This window comes from Dipteris shenzhenensis, chromosome 1 (assembly GCF_047967505.1).
Source record: "Dipteris shenzhenensis isolate YYH24624 ecotype China chromosome 1, Dip_SZ_1.0, whole genome shotgun sequence".
Lineage (NCBI taxonomy): Eukaryota > Viridiplantae > Streptophyta > Polypodiopsida > Gleicheniales > Dipteridaceae > Dipteris > Dipteris shenzhenensis.
The window spans coordinates 64,850,207-64,868,859 of NC_141596.1; the positions used below are offsets into that span (position 1 = coordinate 64,850,207).

The window sequence follows — 18,653 nt, forward strand, 5'->3', positions numbered from 1 at the left end:
ACTTGAAAAATTTATTGAAGTGGTTCTCCTTTATTCTACTCCCCCTCTCTTCTATTACAATTGGGTTTGGAGAATACCAACCTGTTCTCAAGGGCATGAGATTTTGTTTCTACCATAGATATCTGCAAACTTTCTCATTTAGTATATATTAGGTATCCTTTTCCAAAATTTAGTCTCTCTAATTATGTGGTGGTGTAATTCAACATTCTTTATCCTGTATAAACTAGCTCCAAATTTTAGTCTCTCTTTAATTATGTGGCTTGGTCTCTTGGAAGGCCACATCCCTACTAACCACCACCGCTTGCGACTCCTTGTACAACAAACATTAGAAGGCCACATCCCTACTAACCACCACCACTTGCGACTCCTTGTTGTACAAACGTTAGACTTTAGACTCCTCACTATAGCAATGAAGAAGCACTTCTTGTTCCTTGGATCGAGCTTGGTCACAGTATCTTTGTGGCCATGCAACCTAGCATTAGAAACGAAAACTGGAGAGTGCCTTTTACTTGCAGCTGTCGATCGGCACTTGATTCCTTTCTTCTTGCAATAATTGTCAAATCCTGTTGAATTGAATTCTCTCCCTCTATCCATTCTAAATGTCTTCAGTTTCTTCCCTGTCTTATGTTCCACCTCCACTTCCCATTCTTTGAATTTGTCAAAGGCCTGAGACTTTATGGACAAATAATATATCCATGTGACTCTAATGAAGTCATCAATGAAAGTAAGGAAGTATACTAACCCTGAGAAAGATCTCCTAGGCATGGGCCCATAAAGATCTGGGTAAACTAGCTCCAATGGCTCAGCATGGCCTCCGTCAGGAATGGCTTCCATGTTGCTTGACAGTCTTGGGCTGACCCAGGGTCTGGATGACCTGACTACAGGGTCTTTACCAGCGGACCAAGAGGCCAACTGGACTGGCCAAAAACTGAGGTCTGCCCAGGCATGTACTTTTGCCTGTCAGGATGCCTTGAGCAGCCCTTCTCCCCGCAAAGAAATGCTGCTCTGTGCAGCCCACATGTGCCTGCAGTCAGCCACAGACTGAGACCTCCAGGACCTATCTATCCTCTGTTCCCTACCCCCACCATCCCTAGATCTACTCCCCCTTTGTCCTCCTCATATGGGGGCTCACAGGCGGGGCAGTTATCTCTAGCAGGATGCTAATATATACCACACATTTTGTATTACTTACACCTTAATTTCACAGATGCATGCCCCAACAGACAATATATACCAAACATGCATAAACAGTTCGTCTTTAAAAACTCAGATTTGCCCCCAAAACAGACGACAAACTCATCTTTGAATTAATAAAGGACTTCCTGATACAGTTTCAGAATTGACTCAGTGGTAAAACTGTGAGTCAGCATGTTACCACTTCTTGTAAGTTGCTGTGTACTGTCCAACTAGAAGGCGACAGACCACCACAATTTTCACAAGCAGAACTTTCTCACAATCCACAAGTACATGAAGCCCTGTTTTTGCACACTATGCAAGACATTAGGAGACTAATGTATCTTTAAAAGCAACAAAAAAGTGAACTAGTAAACAAGAAGGTATAAGGTGGCCTCAAAGACTTGCCAGCAGCACAAACTCATGAATAAGGCAGCGATACTGAAAGTTCTTCTTTAATTAAGCACAGCAGCACACACTAGATCAGCAATACTTGAAGTCCTCCTTGATATTGCAGATCAGCACACATTAAACCGGCCTAATGGTAAAACTACTCTCTAATATTTTCTAAATCAAGAAGGGAATAGCAAGATCTTAACCACACAGCAATAGAGAGCCTATTGCTAGCAGCTAAACAGTAGAAGTCCAAATGTGGAGTTAGCATGATATTGTCTATCTTACAATTGGCTAAATGACATCACCTGCAAAAGATGCCCGTACAAGAAAGCTCATCATCTAGCATCCACAAACCCAAAGCCTTCAAGGCAATTGTATAAGAATCATTTATTTTGATGCCACTAATCAATGGAGCTGGCAACAGTAAACTACCCGTCTGATTCCTATGAGCAGTCCCAATATTTGCGATCAGGCTACGAGACAAGAACTCATGCTTCACCTTACTCTTGAGAATGCATCGCCGCAAAGAAACCTCAAGAAGGTCTTGTTTAGATTTAGGAATTCTAGATTTCTTGAAGGAGTCAGCTTGCTGCAATAAATCATTCCACACATCTTTCCAAAGATGCGATGTTTCCTCAGAGCTTCGACTGTATAAAAGCTCTGTAGAAATCCCTATTCCAGATGCAAATCCCAGCATGTCGTCATCGGATTTTCTAACATGCGGAAACGGATCTGCAGCCCACAATGTATCAACTTTTGTAAGCCAAACATTGTAACCAGACTGTAAGACCCATGAGATTGCTTGCACAATCAAAAGGGCTCCTCCGATAAGCCTACTGTCATCCTTTTCCATCTTCTCAAACAGATGCACATGTGCCCCATTCTTTTCTAGATTAAGATGCATTACAGTGTGCCCTCTCCGTAAAAATTCTACCACAAGGGTACGATTCTGAACGAGTAACACATAGTTCTTTATACCAAATTTACCAAACTGGCACAGCCAGTTTCTTGCAAGCACCTCTGGAAAACCTAGGGTATTGACAATGATGATTCCTCCACCAACCTGAAGCGATGGTAAAACCTTGTTCAAGTCATTGAAGGTGGTGATCAGGCTTTCTTGGAAAACCTCATGAAAACAGTAGTTGTATCGCTTTAATTTATTTAACGGTTTCATTTCCCATATATTGATTTCTGACAAACCATGATCACCTATTAGCTTAGAATCTGGACCAGCCTCCCTTTTCGTATTAACACCTCTTTCTCTATAAGATACACTCAAGGCTTGTTCACCGAGAAAATTTGTATACAAATTGAAATAGCCTCTGCAATGCACAAACTTGATAAACCAAGGAGTCCATATTCTCTCTCTTGATCTGTGGTACCATCCAGTTGTAACCATGCCTTCCAAAAGAGGTTTAATGTTCTTGCTTCTCTGTGTATCATACCAAATACGGAACTCCTTCCACGGCCTTGGAAATAAGAGCTGTCCCCACGTTCCTACCAACTGATACAAAAACAGGCGTGTATTGTTGTCTACTTGCAAATGATTGCCATGTTTACCTGCAGAGTGCAAAATGTAACATTGTGAGATGCTTTTACAAAAAAGTCTTCTTCAAAAACAAAGTGCATCCAAATTTCAAAGTCTTGTTGGCTGCTGGTCAGTAGGCATCAAACATAGAGGAGTTGAACAGATCCTGAAGTATATCACATAGTGATGATAACATAAAAGGCGAAGGGTAAGCCCATCAAAACGACGGATGATGACAAGTCAAATCAGGAGGATCTACTGTTACTGGTGGGTTACTCAGGTAGGAGCCACTTGGAGCTTGTGTCTGGAAATTGCTGGAGAGTGATCCAAGTACATTTGGTAATTGGTACTAAAAGGAGCAGCCACAGCCATCTCATTACTTAGATGTGTTTCTTGGTTGTGGATGTGCCAAAATAATGGTGGGTTGAAACAAACCCCAGGAGCATGATGCTTGGGTAGAGCCAGGTTGTCGTTGGCTTATGAGGGGGATAGCTGGATGAATGTAATGGAGGTACTCGTATTGCTCGAGGTTGGACTGAGAGCAACAGGAGCTGCATGTTCAAAGACTGAAAATCCAGGATGCCTTTGACTTGTTCCTAAAAGCATCTCCATGGGAGCTGATGGAGCATCTGCACCGATGAGTGGGTATACCCACACTGGGTTGATGAGAGGGGGTGTCACCTCCCTGCTGGCGAGTGCCCCAAATGAGGACATGGGAAATTAGGAGTCACCTACCCCCCAGTGAGGCACCGAATGAGGACATGGGGGAGCATGACCTGTATAACGAAAGGGTTTGAGAGGGATGCCATGTGGGCAAAGAAGAAGGCTGCCACAGAGGCAGATCTGAGAATAAATAAAGGACTGCCACATGGGCAGCATGCGGGCTACCATGTGGGCAACAAGAATAGTCAATGTGCCTGCATGGATGTACTGCCTAGAAGCAGCACAAGGCCCTCAATGACTGCTGGAGAGCTGGCAAGCAGCGGGCCCTGCAAGGGCAGTATAGAGGGCTTATATAGGCCCTGGAATGGGCCAGTCAGGCCTGCAGGTGGTCTGCAGAAAGGACTGCCAGTTGGCAGTCTGCAGACTGGGCAGCCGGATACACCAGGCAGAGGCCTAGTACAAGCTGCTGCACAGAATTTTATGGTCGGCCATACAGTCAGCTGTGGGGCAGACTGCAGGGAGTCAGGTCAGCTGGAGGCAGAAGTCTGGTTGGCTGGAGCAGGATCTCTAGTCGGCCAGATCTGAAGGGCTCCTAGCCCCCATTGTGTGGGCTCTAAGCAGCTCACTAGTGCTTCAGCTTGGGCTGCAAATTAGAGGAGAAGAGAGGCCTAGGGAATCATGTAAGAGTACACTCTCTTGGCAGCAGACCTTCACCAAGAAGGAAAGCAGCAAGGAGATGTGTTGAAGCAGCATCTTAGCACCCCACTGAATCTCTATTAGGGCGTGCAGGTTGACAAGGTCGGAGGTGCTCAACCAACGTAGAAGGCAGCATATGGGAGTGCCAACAGTCCACATCTAGGCAGCTCAGATGGTGGTAGGTTGAGCACTACATTTCTTGTATCAGGGTTTGTCTATTTTGAGCAATCTATTCTACATGTTTTGGCTAGTCCACTTCATGAGCATGCTCTAGTTTGTATCTGTGATTTACTTTAGTAATAGTTGTGTGTACAAGAGACGGAGTGAGATTTGTTGTATGCATTGTGTGAACCCTAGAGAAAGTCTTCCACACGGCGGAAGTTGGTACATAAGCAACTCTCTCTTTTCTAACAGAGCTTTCCAAGGCGGGGATGAAAATTGCAGATTCACCAAAGCTCATTTTGAAAGGTCGACCTCTGGGGCATACATAGCCCCAAGCCTCTTCTGACCCCCATTGGAGGGCAGCGGGCCCATCACCCAACACAGGCCCCTACCTGTCAAAGCTCAGCCATACACCCATGGCTATCTGCCCCTTTAGGAAGCCAAAACCCCCAAGGCGTTTGCAGGCTGCAAAACACTTCCTCCCCTTTTCTTATGTGGACTGCCAGCACTCCTTAAATTTGTAAGATGCATCCCGCCTGCTACCAGCCCCTTTTGCAGACGCATCCCCTCATCCCTTTCCTTATGTGCACAGCCATACAGCTTCCTTAAAAGACACTGAACAGCATGCTTTGGGGCATACAGCCTTCCCTAGACAGCAGTACATCTCTTCCTTTGCACCTTCATTTGCCCCCACTCCATCCGGGCTACACATGGGTAACTTTCCCTTATCCAGCCCCTTCTTTTACTGCTCAATTGGCTGCCTTGTCTGCCTGGTATATACCCCTCTTTGCTGGAACTGTTATGCACCCCTCTGATGGATGCCCACTCCATAACACACAGCAACTTGTGACTGCAACACTGACCAATTGGCATCCCCAATGAATGGCAAAAGTTCTCTACCAGGGCACAGATCCAGCAGTCCAAAAATGCTTTTGCTGATGGAAGAAAGAAATCTCCTGAAGTAAAGGCTGAATTGGGTTTTAGGTCTACACAGGATATGGGATTTGAAAGAGTGGTTTCTTATGTCAGGATCATTACCAAGACCTGCTCATCTATGATCACATGAAAAGCATTTTCTCACATTACAAGGGTACCGTCTCTTGGAGAATATGGGTCAACTTCCCACATGTAACGCCCCATATGCGGAGAGCACAGAGGAGTGCTATTTAGGGGAATGATAAAAGATGATCAGGCTGCCACATGGACACGCATTGGCTGCCATGTGGACTGCATACAGGTTTCCTTCGTGGATTAATTTATGATCCAGAGCAGATCATTCTGCAGGACAGCCATGGTGGGCCACACATGGGCAATTGCATTCGGTTGGACAGCAGCCAGTAAGCAAAGAGGCACTGGAGGGAGGCTTTTTATAGGCCCTGTAGGCAGCTCTAGGTCAGCCAGATCTGGTCCAGCCATCTAGGCTTCACAGGCCCAGTTGGCTGGCCCAGATCTGCGTCAGCCAAGAAGAAGGGCAGTCAGCCATTTTGGAGGTCTTGTGCCCTATATAAAGTGGGGGCCAAATAGAGACAATTCATTATACCAGTTCCATCCTTGAGAAGTTACTGGAAGGAATGGGGCTTAGGCATGCATTAGTTATAGTACCAGCAGATCTAGATAAGGTGAGGGATTGGAAGCTGAAGGATGTCGTATTCTCCACGATATATAGGAACGACAGCAGATTTGGTGATCTCCATATTCAACCGACAAAAATGACGCATGATGCAGGGATACTTAAAGGACCTCTATAAGACCAATAATACATGGAGGATCATAACACTCCAATCAGTTGTCAACCATGATGATGGAGCAGGGGCAATCAACACATGACTACCTCATCAAAGTGAAGGTCCTTAGGAATCAACTGGCCATAAGGTGGACATTAACCAATTGGCCATGTCATGGTCAGTAAGCTTCCCAATAGCCACAAAGCATTGGTGACGACCACCATAGCTGAACAATCAAAGCCAGTTACCTTAGAACAGTTAGGCCCATTGTTGTTCCAAAAGGAGGCTTGAATGAAGCAGTACCACTACCACTGGTGATCAGGGATGAATAGAAGGCCCTGTACTGAGAGTATAACTGGGATAGAAGAGTAATGGCCATGTACTCTGATGATATCTGCTTCCCCGCCTAAAGGATCTCCTGCTGAAGTTCCTGTAACTTGATGTGGTCCCGCATCGATGAAGACTTCTTGGGATCCAACAACCTCATTTGGACCTCCAGTGAGACTCTCTTCATGGGAGAGGTTCGGTTATACATGGACGCCAAATGCTCCCATATACTTTTCGCCTTCACGTGATTAATCACCTGAGGAGTACAGTTAAGAAATTTAAATTATCTTACCCTAGCATTAACACGGTCTCACAACTGGGACAGAGTCTCGGCCTCCTTCTGAGCCAGGATGCCAAGGTCCTCTGCCAAGGGATCCGGTCGGGCAACACCTATCAAGACGAAATCTGCCATGTCATATGACTGTAACACAGATTCCATCATCACCCGCCAAACGCCGTAATTGAGCCCATCTAACTGCCGGTCAACCGGGAACGTGGGCAACACTGGAATTCTAGTCTTGTTCTCTGCCATCTTGGGCAAAGTCGCCATGTCAGAGTGAAGAGGACGATGAACTGAAAGAGAAGGTGCATGGGATGGAAGGACCTGAGGGTTGAAGAAAGGAGAAGGTTGAAGACGAGGATGCAGGGGCTGACAGCCCAATGTACCTTCACACCTCCATTTCCATCCCTCGGGAACACCTCCTCTTTGATCTGAAAACACCCTTCAAAGTCACCCTCACTGGTCACCTGAACAGTCCACTTCTCACACACGCTCCTCCTCAAAGACACCTCTGAACAGAACCCTAATCCTCCTCTCTATGTGTTCGCTCAACACTCCTCTGCCCCTCAGGTCTCAAGCCAACCGTGGCTCTGATACCATGTGAGACGTGCAGCGGAAATGAATGGAAGAGAGAGAGAGAGAGAGAGAGAGAGCACACCTCACACACTGAGAAGGAGAGAGAGGAGAGAGAACTGCAAGTGATCTCTGGAGAAAATCCCGCTACAGCTGGGGGAAAACCTCGGAAACAATGGGCTGCTCGAGAGCTCAGACAAACAGCTCAACAACCAGAAGAATGGGAGCACGAGGGAGTGGATGAACTACTCCACTACCCTGCTGCTCAAGTGATGCTGTGGGCTGGCTCTGCACCTCTGCCAGGCTCCACTAGATGGTGGACTGAACTGCTCCACTGGATGCTCTGCAGGAAGAACTGCTCCAGCTCCAGAAGATGCTCTAAGAAGGAGTATAGCACCTCACCCTGCTCCAGTCGCTGCAGCATGCAGGCTGACTCACTGCCCCTATGTGGGCTGACTCCAGCTCATAGGGCTGGGCACACAGCCCTATAAAAGGGCACCTAGGGGGCCGACAAGGCCAGGTGGACCAACCCAATGCCTACTGCCCTATTAGGAGGGCTCAAGCCCCCCAGCTCATGGCCAGCAAGGTGGCCAACCCCACCCTCTGCTCCACAGCCCAGACAAGAGGCCCATAAGAGGCGCCTAAGAGCAGCAAACTGAGGCATACCTGCCCACACAGCCCTGCACACCTCCGTGGCCTACGCGGCGACACATGAGGCACTGGAAAGCCAGACTAACCTACTCTCACGGGGGGCGGGCACACCCACAACAGAGGCCCTCACTCTCGACCCTAGCCTCACTCACTGGGCGGGCACACCCGCAATCAAGACCCTCTCTCTCTAAGGTGACATCAGGAGATGTTGACCTCCAACAATTCTATCCTTCACAAGTGCACTCGCATGCACTAGAGAAGGCAGATAAAGGCAGCAGCAGGGTGCAGCAAAGGCACCAGCAGCAAGAAGTCTTCCAGCAGGTCCTTGCCTTGGATGTAGAGCTCTCGAGTGAGAACATCAGTAGCCAAAAAAAAGCTGAGAGGACAGGTTTTGGGGCTCCTCCCTTAGCCATGGAAAACCTCATTTAGAGGCACATGGCAGAAGGAGAGAGCAGTAGGTTTGGCAATGCGTTTTGGCCTCAGATCTAACACCGGTATAGCAGCATCCCACTGTCAACGTGGCAAATGTTGCGAGTTACCTTTTGTACTCATCTTTGGTTCTATCTGTAGACATTTCCAATGAAGTTTTGGTTGCCATACCTCACTGTCTATCTCAGATTTGGGCGCTGATTTCATCATACATGCTTGGGCACATACACAGATAGGATCCAAAACAGTACATCATCTTGTTGGTTAGTTTTCAATTATGCTGTACTGCATTTAGTGGCATCCTCTTGCACTAACTTGGATGTCAGCAATCTCAAACAGATATATATGTACCTTCGAAGCAGCCAATAATGTAGGTTGATAGAGAAGAGGGACAATGTGATTATTTGAAGATAGGCAATCTGAAGAAGTTTAAGGCGAGGATAACGGCTGTGTCAAACTTCGAACAGTCCTCACAAGACGAGAATAATATTGATCCCAAATGAACGTTCTTTTGAAATAAATGAGGATGGCGGGAAGAGATACATGCTGAAGAAAATGTTAATGATTATTGCTCACAAGGAAATGATGAGGAGTTATGACTTTCCTTTTGATCCAGTTTTCGAAATGGAGAACCCTATGGTGGTCCATTATGGAGAAATCCTTTTCTGGCAAGAATCTTCATGTTAGTATTGCGAGATAATTCCAGCCTCATTCTTTGGTTTCATGTCTGTTAGGCCTTTTCATCCACTAAGTATCTTGGCGCTTTTGCGTTTTCTCATTAACGAGAATTATACAGGAGCTTTATGCATTTTCTCATTGACGAGAATCATTGAGGAAATACGCAATGAGGCTTACCCGGCACAAATCTTGGGCGCTGCAAGGATATACCATAAACAGTAGAATCATAGTTGGACCGATCATAATAGTAAGTTTTGACAATTTGCCTCAAATACGTGTAGAACAGTGGAGATAGCCGCATGTCGTCCTCAACGACGAAAGCGAATTCGTTGTTCGATGCTGGCCACCATGCTTCTAGCCATTGGGCCTGCAACCCTGCATTATCCGTTCTGTAATGTATTTCCTTAGGTCCGTGCGCCCAAATGAAGCCATCGACGTGAAGTAAAAGCTCGTGAGCTTCTTTCAATTTGTCTTCAATCGCCGTGTGCTGTTGCGTACCTTCCATGGGAAAATGATCAATAAGTATGTGAAGTTTCACGGTGTCCCCCCCGTAATCCGCTGCTGCAAGTGACTCCAGACATCTCGAAAGAGAATCTAACCGGTTGTAGGTCAAAACTTTGATGATGAACTGAAAATTGGCAGGAAGATTTACTGCGTCGGACGTTTCCGGGGCCTCGATCGAGCGTCCTCCAAGGGCATAGTTTCGAGCTCTTCCTAAAACCTGGACCTCAGCTTGGAAGGACAGGTAGAGAACCACCGCAACAGCAAAAACGAGCCAGAAAGCCCACCGGCGCAAGTAGCCGATTTTGGAAAGAGGGGATGCAAGAGTAGACATGGAAGGAAGCAAGAAGAGATCACAGCTCATAAGCATTCTATCTGATGTATCATCGGTAAAACCTCCGCTCAAAACTCCCTCTTTATCTACGGTTGCGTCTCCTCCGCCGGTTCCTGTTTGCAGGATCGCTGGCTAGATGTCGACTGCGCAAACTTGCCGTTTTGCAAAACACAATGCTGCTCTTCGTCTTTGCCCATCACGCTGAGGATGATCTTCGCAAACAAACTCCACAACACCACTGCCGATCGCGCCGTCTACCTTTCTGCAGCTTAGGTGATCATCTCCCATCATCCATGGATGACTAGCCCCTTGGGAGAACTCGTTTCCCCGCTCACTAGGGGGCGAGCCATGGACTCCATTGGGCCTGTTTCTATGCCCTTTGCGCGCACCCAAGTGCGTGCCACCAGTGGTCAATCCAGCCCATGAAGGCCCCACGTGGAAACACGTCCTTTTCCACTAGAACAAGTTGAATACATTCAAAAGGCCTGCCCTGGCAGCTGAGAAGATGAAGAAGAAGAGAGAGCGAGAGAGAGAGAGAGAGGGGCTAGAGAGAGAGGGGGAGAAAAAAATGGGGACCAAAATAGCAAAAAATCCACATCATTTTCCCTTTCTTAAACAGAAACACCTTTACTAAAGCCCCCTTCTTTCCCGGTAAGCTACATGTGTCGATTTCGAGCAGGTTGGGCAAGTACATCTAGTGGAGGATGCAGATTTTTGCATCCAACGGTCCAAATTAAACCTAAGCCTTTGACGATGTAGGGAAATGGCTATGGGGGGCCCTTTTTAGGCACAGTGGCCACCCCCAAACATTTTCAAGTGCCACATGGAAGTTGACAAGCACCCCTATGGAGGTGAGTAAATTTTAGCTATCAATATACACTTTAACATTTGCCATATCATAAAGTTCATAGTCTAAAAGTAGAAATGCTTAACTACATGTACATGGCTAGTGCACACTTCACTTGAAACAAGAGTACTATTGCACTCAATCATTCCATATCCCATTTTGCATAGCTATTAAACATACCTTGTTTGTTTCACCTGTATTTCAATGTGTGCTTCATCTTCATATTGTTCACCAACTATCAACATAACTTTCATTCTTGAGGGGAGAACTTAGATTCAGTACCTTTTGCCACTACTTTTTATCATAATGGTCATCATCTCATTGGGAACCCTTCATAAATTTTGTCAAGAATAGTGTAAATTGAGGACTATAAGGGCATAGGGACAAACCCTAACCCTAACCCCTATCCTTTGTAGAGGGGGCTCATAAGGGCATAGGGACAAATGCTAACCCTAACCCTAAGTTGTAAATATGTATATGCTCTCTCTCTCTCTCTCTCTCTCTCTCTCTCTCTCACACACACACACACATGCGCATGCACACACACACACAGCTCACACGAGGTCGAGGAGCCTTACCCTTTCTAGAGAGAGAGTGCTTCTAGGCACACTTTCAAGACCCACCGATGAAGAGTTGGCTTTTCGACACCCTAGTGAGGCCATCTTTTTAGTGGAGTGATCTTCCGGTGGTGGAGTGGAGGAGTTTTGAGCACCTACAGGTGACTATGGGGTCTAGGATGATTCGGAGTAAGCCCTCAGTTCCTTATCAAATAGTACAGGCAGAGTTTGCCATGGCACCCCTCCAAACTGATGCCATCTTTTAGACTGTAACATTCCTTCACAGAGTTTGGGCTCTGCCCCACCTGAGCTATCGAGGCTGGCACTAGAGTCATCTAGATGACTAGTAGAGAGTGGGGTTGATAGAGTCTTGTATGCACACATATCCACTTGGTTTACCAGACATGGTGTTCAAATGGACCGACTTCTCCCTTTCAATACAGCATGGATGCGCCACCTGAGTCGATCCCACGAGATGAGATTAATCATATCATACGATTAGATCTCTTCCAGCTCCATACATCTTGGACTTGGGGGGGCCCAAGAGTTCCCCACGGAGATCCGATTCTATCGTGATGACTTTTTTAGAGTATTGGAGGATGGACTCATCATCAGACCCCAGTACCTCGAGAACACAGGAGTCTCACATGCATTGAGGATCACCATTGGGCAAATATGGGTCTTGTCACACCAGATCAAGATTGAGGCAACGAGGGTGGCAGGGATACCCAGGGAGCAACGGCTTTGCAAGCAATGCATGCTGGGTGAGGTTGAGACAAAGGAGCATTTTCTATGCACCTGCCCAGCCTATTTAGATCCGGGGATGACGATACCACTGCCTCTTCTAGGAGGGACACAACTTTGGCCCTCTTTCAAGTGAGAGGCATAGAACCACACCCGATATGGAGAGGGACCAAGGTACACATGATAGAGGTTAGGCCTATCTCCGCTCTCCTCAGAGGCATCACTCTTGATATAGCCCATCGGATCTAGAGATCAAGATGACCACGTTCCTCAGCACAGCGCGAGATGGCTCAACAAACGCAAATCCGAGATATTCTCGAGGCCCACGGGAGAGCCACTATAATGCCAGATTTTGGTTCTAAGTTTCAGCATTCAACTTCAATTTGTGTTTTCAGTTTTGTTTGAGCTCTTTGAGCTTTTTAGCCTAGTCTAGTTCTCAACGAGGGCCCTAGTGCGCCCTTTGCTTCATCCCTTCGAGGCTTGTATGAGTTACTTTTTGCTTGATGAACTTTATCCCATAGGCTCGCGAGGCCTCTCTCTCTCTCTCTCTCTCTCTCTCTCTCTCTCTCCCCCCTAAAAATCTTCTAACAAGCCCTTACATTCGTCAAGGCACAAGCCTCCCCTTGAGGCATTTCCAGTTCCATTGAGTTGTTCTTATAGATCAAGTTCCTGTCTTTAATGTACTTCAAAAAGCTCACTATTTGCGAGCTACGAAGAGAACACAATGTTCCTTTGAAGCTTTGTGTGTTTTGAGAGTGTTTTCTTGAGTTTATTATAAGGTATAGGGTCCATGTGCGCAAAGATTCAGAGAAAGAGTGTTGTGTGAGTTTTTGTTATAAGGTCTCTATGTGAGCTTTTCCTTTGTGATAGAGATTCAGAGAAAGAGGGTTGTGTGACTTTTGTTGTAAGATTCTCTTTGAGTCTTTTCTTTGTGACAAAAATCTAGAGAAAGATGGTTGTGAGGTATTTGAATTTTAAGACATTTTGACCCTTTGTAGCGTCATAAATGTGCATAGACACTACGAAAAACAATAGACAAATGATACACGTAACATCCACGAGAACAGAATACAGATATGCAAGAGATAGAATGTTGAAGAACATTGTATTCCGGAGCAATAGCTCACACAACATCTGTGTACACAATGATCTCGGAATGCTAGTAATAGCATGCGTACAGGACCGTCTGACGGTTAGAGAAACAACCGTTGAAGACTACAACCGCTTGGAGATCTGAACCGTCAACCCTTGCGACTAACCTACCCTCGCACACCCCTCTAGGTCACTGCTGCTAACCCGCATGGTTATGCAATAACACATGGCACTCACGGTGGACTGTGCGAACCACACATGCACATCCCCAGACTGAAGTCAGATGCCTTATACAATGCAAAGTGTATGTGCAACAATCATTTTAGGCATAGCCTCGGCAAAGAACCAGGTGTGGTAATTTAAATCTCTCTCTTCACTCAGTGCACAAGAATTACCAAGCATCTCATTCTAAAAAACAATCAAAAAAACATCCACTCTCTGTAGTCGCAATGCCTGTCTGAACGTCCTTTTTTAATTTCTCCCTCATTTCTCCTCCCTGTCTAAAAGGATCTCCACATTTCGGACATCTTCGATGTTGCCTGTCCAAAAGCAACCACTATAGTGACGTATGCACTTTGTTGCGCAATGACACTTTATTCCGCGAGGCTCTTCCGCAGCCATCGCCATAATTCTACTCTTCGTCCGAGCTAGAAATGTACTGAACAGGTGTAACAATGCCACCCCTCTTGCTCAGTCCCGCATCACTACTCTCAGGCAACTCTGCTGACAACTATGTCATTGCTCCACTCAAACTAGTATCTACAGTCGTCTCTAACTGCTGCTTCCGCATGAACATCTTCAATCTGCGATTCTACTCCAAATCCACCAGCCATTTCAATGGGTGAGGCTTGGATCTATCCACTACCTGCTAATCAGGCCACTGCTCTATGGGTAATACTTCATCTATCCATGCACCTGACGGTAATTGCTGTTGCCATCGTTCCCGTGCCATCGCAGGTCTTTGAATCACCATTGGCTCATAGGTTGGGGGATCTGGTAACCCTGGAAAAGGTGTGTGCTTATTAAAATACTTCCCCAAAAACTTATCTGCCTCTTTCCACCAAGGAGGACGAGGAGGCAATGACAAATTGAAAGAATGGGTGCACAATTCCAACTATAGACAAAGTGAATGCCTATGCCGCTTCAGCGCATCTATTCTTTTGTTGTTGCGAAGAACGGCTTCCACAATGCCTTCTACTAGCTCTTCATATTTGGCTTGCCAATCCTCTTCAAACTGTACTGACTCTGCAACCACTCCTTTTCCCTTATCCATACCACCACCACCACCACCAGAAGAAGGCTAGACCCTTTTGGTCCAGAACTAGTTGGCACCTGTGGACTCTGTTGCTGACCCGAACCCGCACCAGCTCCCACATCTCCATTGTCCTAGGTTGTTCATGCGGAACCTCCCGACAGGTCTACGGAACAACAGCCGCACTCCATCTGGCCACCTACCTATCCCATTCCACCCTCACATCACCCTGAAGAGCTTCCAAGAGCGAGCCCATATGCTCCTTGTTAACACTCATGTTCCCTAGAAAAGCTCGCAAATACTCCGCCAACGCATCAGTAGTACATCGACGTAGCAACTCCTTGACACATACTCCGCATGTAGCTGTTGGAATGTGCTTCCGCCACTTGAACTCTAGCTTCAAGGATTGTCATTCGGTCCTCCAGTTGCCACACCCGCTCCTGCTGGCCTCGCAGAGACTCATTTTCCATGCGCAACTGGGTGACTTCTGCCTCCAGACTGGTCACTGTAGCAAATTCTCCCCCCGTAGCAATTTTGGGAAGCTATCCGTGTGAGCAAATGCGAACAAAACTATAGCTGAACATGCATAGGTTGTGATCGAAAATTGAACCCGGTAGAAGACACTAGTGATACACCCGCAGACTTCGAGATCGCCATTAACACTTCTACCACCAACACCCTCGCCGCATCAGAGATTGCCACCGATGTTGTAGTAGTCACCGCAGTCGTCGTTGCTATTACCCTGCTGAAGCTGTTCCATCCACCGCTGTGTAAGGGAACCTCCCACCACCGGAGTACCACCTAGGATCACGCTGCAGTAGACATTGGAGTCACCGTCACCCGCTCTGCCATGACTAGTAATGCCATCGGTGTAGACACAGCAATCTGCGTCGTCGCCACCCCACTAGTGGAAACACCTCCCACACCACCAGTATATACAAAAGTTGAAGGTGCAAGGGGAGAAACCACCCCCTGGCTAAGGTGAGGCTTCTTCCGTCGTCGTTTCATAGCCACTCCACCAAAAGATCCCTCAGCTTCATCCTATGCAGGCCCCTCAGGTGCGAGAGTGAGCACCAAGGCAGTCGACCTTCGAGGTGCAGTAGACTCCAGATGAATGGGAAACAAAACCTCCAGGACCTGCCCAATCTTGGAATTCATGACCTGCTTCTTATCCACATGAGTTGCCACCCGTAAAGCCTTTGCATGAATCCACTCCTTCATAATTCGAGCCCATGGCGCCGCCCTCCCTTCAGTAACATCTATCATTTTGGCCTGCAAGAACAGTGACTCGAGAATCCAGCGATACAGGTCCCTCATCTGAGCATTCAAACACCCACTCAGCTTGTATTCGCCCCTAGTAGGAGCTCCAAACTCTGCCTCCATCACCGCCAGTGTACACGTTGGTTGCATGATCATCCCTCCATCCATAGGCAAAAACAGACGTTGATGTATCAATTGCAAAGTCACAGCTCCCGATGCTCATCCAAAAACTCCACAATGGTTCCTACCACCAACTACTAGCAAAGCGCCGATGCTGACGGATGAACAACCACCCTCTGCCAATCGATACTATTGAAACTACGAATTTGTAGCCACTGAAGACGAGCATCAATCGACTGGGAACCTATATACACCAATGGAAGAAGAGGAAGAAATTGAGCATGAGCCATCCCCATGGTGAGGCGAAGGAGAAGAAACGAGATAACAGTGAAGGCCGATGAGAGCTGGAAGGCGAATGCACTCAAGAGAACTACAAGTGCGATGACGAGCAAGTAGCAAGCAATTGGTACATGCAAACAATGGCTCAAGAGTTGTAATTGAGATTGCCAATATCCCGCCTGGACGACAGTGAGTTGCATGGTGGCTAGGCTAAGACCTCGTAGAAGACTGCTGTCGTCATACCGCAAACCCTTCTGCCATGTGTCCTCATGCGATGGCTCGGTCGCCTCCACCTCAACCCAGGAAATCTGTGCCTCATTAGAGATGGGGAATGGGCATTGAAGATTGCCGTCATGATGGTATGGATGAAGCCGAAACCCATTAACTAGATGTGGAAGAACGTGCCCTTGCAAATCCGCAAGATAAACCGATGTCGATCCGCAATCATGAAAAACCCAGAATGGACTCGACCATCACAATTTCAACTTTCCTAGCATTTTACCAAGGTGAGTGTTGAACTGAAGAACCAATTGCCTGCGCTCAAAAGATTTCTTCTTGGATGCCAAATCCACCCTCCACTTGCGCCTAGCTTGAATCTCCAAGGTGAGATAATAGCTCTCCAACCGTAAATCATCCAATTGGTCTAGAACATCCAACCGGAATACCATAGAGTCCTACGGAAGAAGCCTGTCCTCCACTACAATCCTCAGACTTGGAACAATATGCTCAATTGGCATGATTGCTTCTAGCCCAAACACCAATTTAAAAGGAGTCAACCCCGTGGCCACCTTGAATGATGTGCGGTACGCCCATAGTGCTACTAGCAACTTTTCATCCCAATCTATGTGGTGCTCATTCACTAGTAGTATCGACATGATCCTCTTGAACGTATGATTGGTAGACTTGGCCAGTCCATTTGCTTGTGGATAATAGGGGGAAGACTTCTTGTGAATCACCATATAAAAGGCATCCATCTGCTTGATGACTTTGTTGACAAAATGAGTCCCCCTATGGCTGACAATCTTAATTGGACACCCGAATTGAGTGAACACATCGCGGTATAAACACCTTGCGACAAATTTTAAGGTGTTGTCCTGCAAGGCCCAAGCTTCCACCCATTTGGTGCAATAATCAGTGGCTACCAGAGTGTAGCAATTTCGGGTGCGGGCAGCTGCGGGCTTGAATGGACCCATGAAATCCAGGCCCCATTTTTGAAATGGTTCCAGAGGCAAGATGGGATTAAGAGTCAGGCGATCTCAATCAATGGGCTATCCCAACTATTGGCAAAGGTTGTAACTTTTTGCAAACCATTGAGCATCCTTCTGTATGGTCAGCCACCATAACCTTGCCTACAGAACTTTCTTTGCGGTGACTTTGCTCACAAAATGGCCATCCGAAACCCCACAATGGGCTTCCATTAACACTGCTTCCTGCTCATGAGGTGGAACACACTGCAACAACGCCTTAGTCAGATGTCGTCGCGGTACAACTGTCCCAGGACTACTTCAAAGGATCGGCTCCGCAATGCCAAGCATTTCCTTTGATACCGATTCATGTACTTGGGCATGATGCCAGTAGATAGGAATGAGAGCATCTCATCATACCACGACCATGGTCCTTCTGGGATGACTTCGACCTCTGTCGTGATCGGATCTGCCCAAAAAATCGCTGCTAGCTCCGCATCAGGGAACTTGTCCTCCACTCCCGTTGGTAGTTCCCCAGACTTCAATCGAGAAAGATAATCCGCAACCGCATGCTGCGAGCCCGGGCAATGAATGACATCAAAGTCATATTCCTTCAAGAGCAACACCCATCGTGCCAATCGCCCCGTAAGACTTTGCTGCTTCACCAAATATAATAATGCAGAATGATCAACATGGAAGACAAACGGTCGGCCCAACAAATAATGCTAAAATTTCTTGATAGAATAGATCATGCCCAGTCCTTACCACTCCATGATGGAATAATTCTTTTCAGCCATTGAGAGCCATCGGCTCACGTAGTAGATTGGGCGATACCATTTATTCGCATCTTCCTACATCAAGATGCTCCCAATAGCTCTATCCGAGGCATCCATGAACACATGAAAATTCTTCTCCCAATTCGGGGACAGCAGCACCAGTGCTCTAGAAAGCTAAATCTTCAGCTGCTAGTATGCTTGGTCGCACTCTGCCATCCACACAAATGCCTTCGGTTCCACACGTGCCAATGCAAATTTCAAGGGAATCTGTGGGGGTTAAAGGCCACTGTACCTTAACCCCGATTATGTACAATACTCAAAGACATATATATATGGATGAAATAGAAGATTAGGGTGTTCTGCACCCACCAAAAGTTGTGTCTCTCAATCTCCCTCTCTCCCTCTCAGCTTCCGTTGTGTCCTCACA

At 46.9% G+C, this 18,653-nt stretch overlaps 1 protein-coding gene across 2 annotated transcripts; it reads right to left on the reverse strand.

Moving 5' to 3' along the window:
• Positions 1-1,683: 1,683 nt before the first annotated feature.
• LOC147906210 (transferring glycosyl group transferase) lies at positions 1,684-10,539 on the reverse strand. 2 transcript variants are annotated; one of them, XM_087377125.1, is made up of 3 exons: positions 9,943-10,539; positions 9,458-9,778; positions 1,684-3,129 (listed from the first exon to the last, which is right to left on the reverse strand). In XM_087377125.1, the coding sequence occupies exons 1-3, from the start codon at positions 9,977-9,979 to the stop codon at positions 1,871-1,873; spliced, it is 1,617 nt and encodes a 538-aa protein (XP_087233251.1). In that variant the 5' UTR covers positions 9,980-10,539; the 3' UTR covers positions 1,684-1,870. The 2 variants fall into 2 exon arrangements, with proteins under 2 accessions (XP_087233251.1, XP_087233246.1); XM_087377120.1 differs by having other exon boundaries at positions 9,458-10,539.
• Positions 10,540-18,653: the final 8,114 nt, after the last annotated feature.

Bases quoted from the DNA above. Each gene is read 5' to 3' on its own strand.
- LOC147906210 (XM_087377120.1), bottom strand. From the start codon at position 10,151: ATGCTTATGAGCTGTGATCTCTTCTTGCTTCCTTCCATGTCTACTCTT. The intron at 3,130-9,457 runs GTAAGCCTCATT...TGCACTCTGCAG, and splicing joins GCGCCCAAGATTTGTGCCGG to GTAAACATGGCAATCATTTG.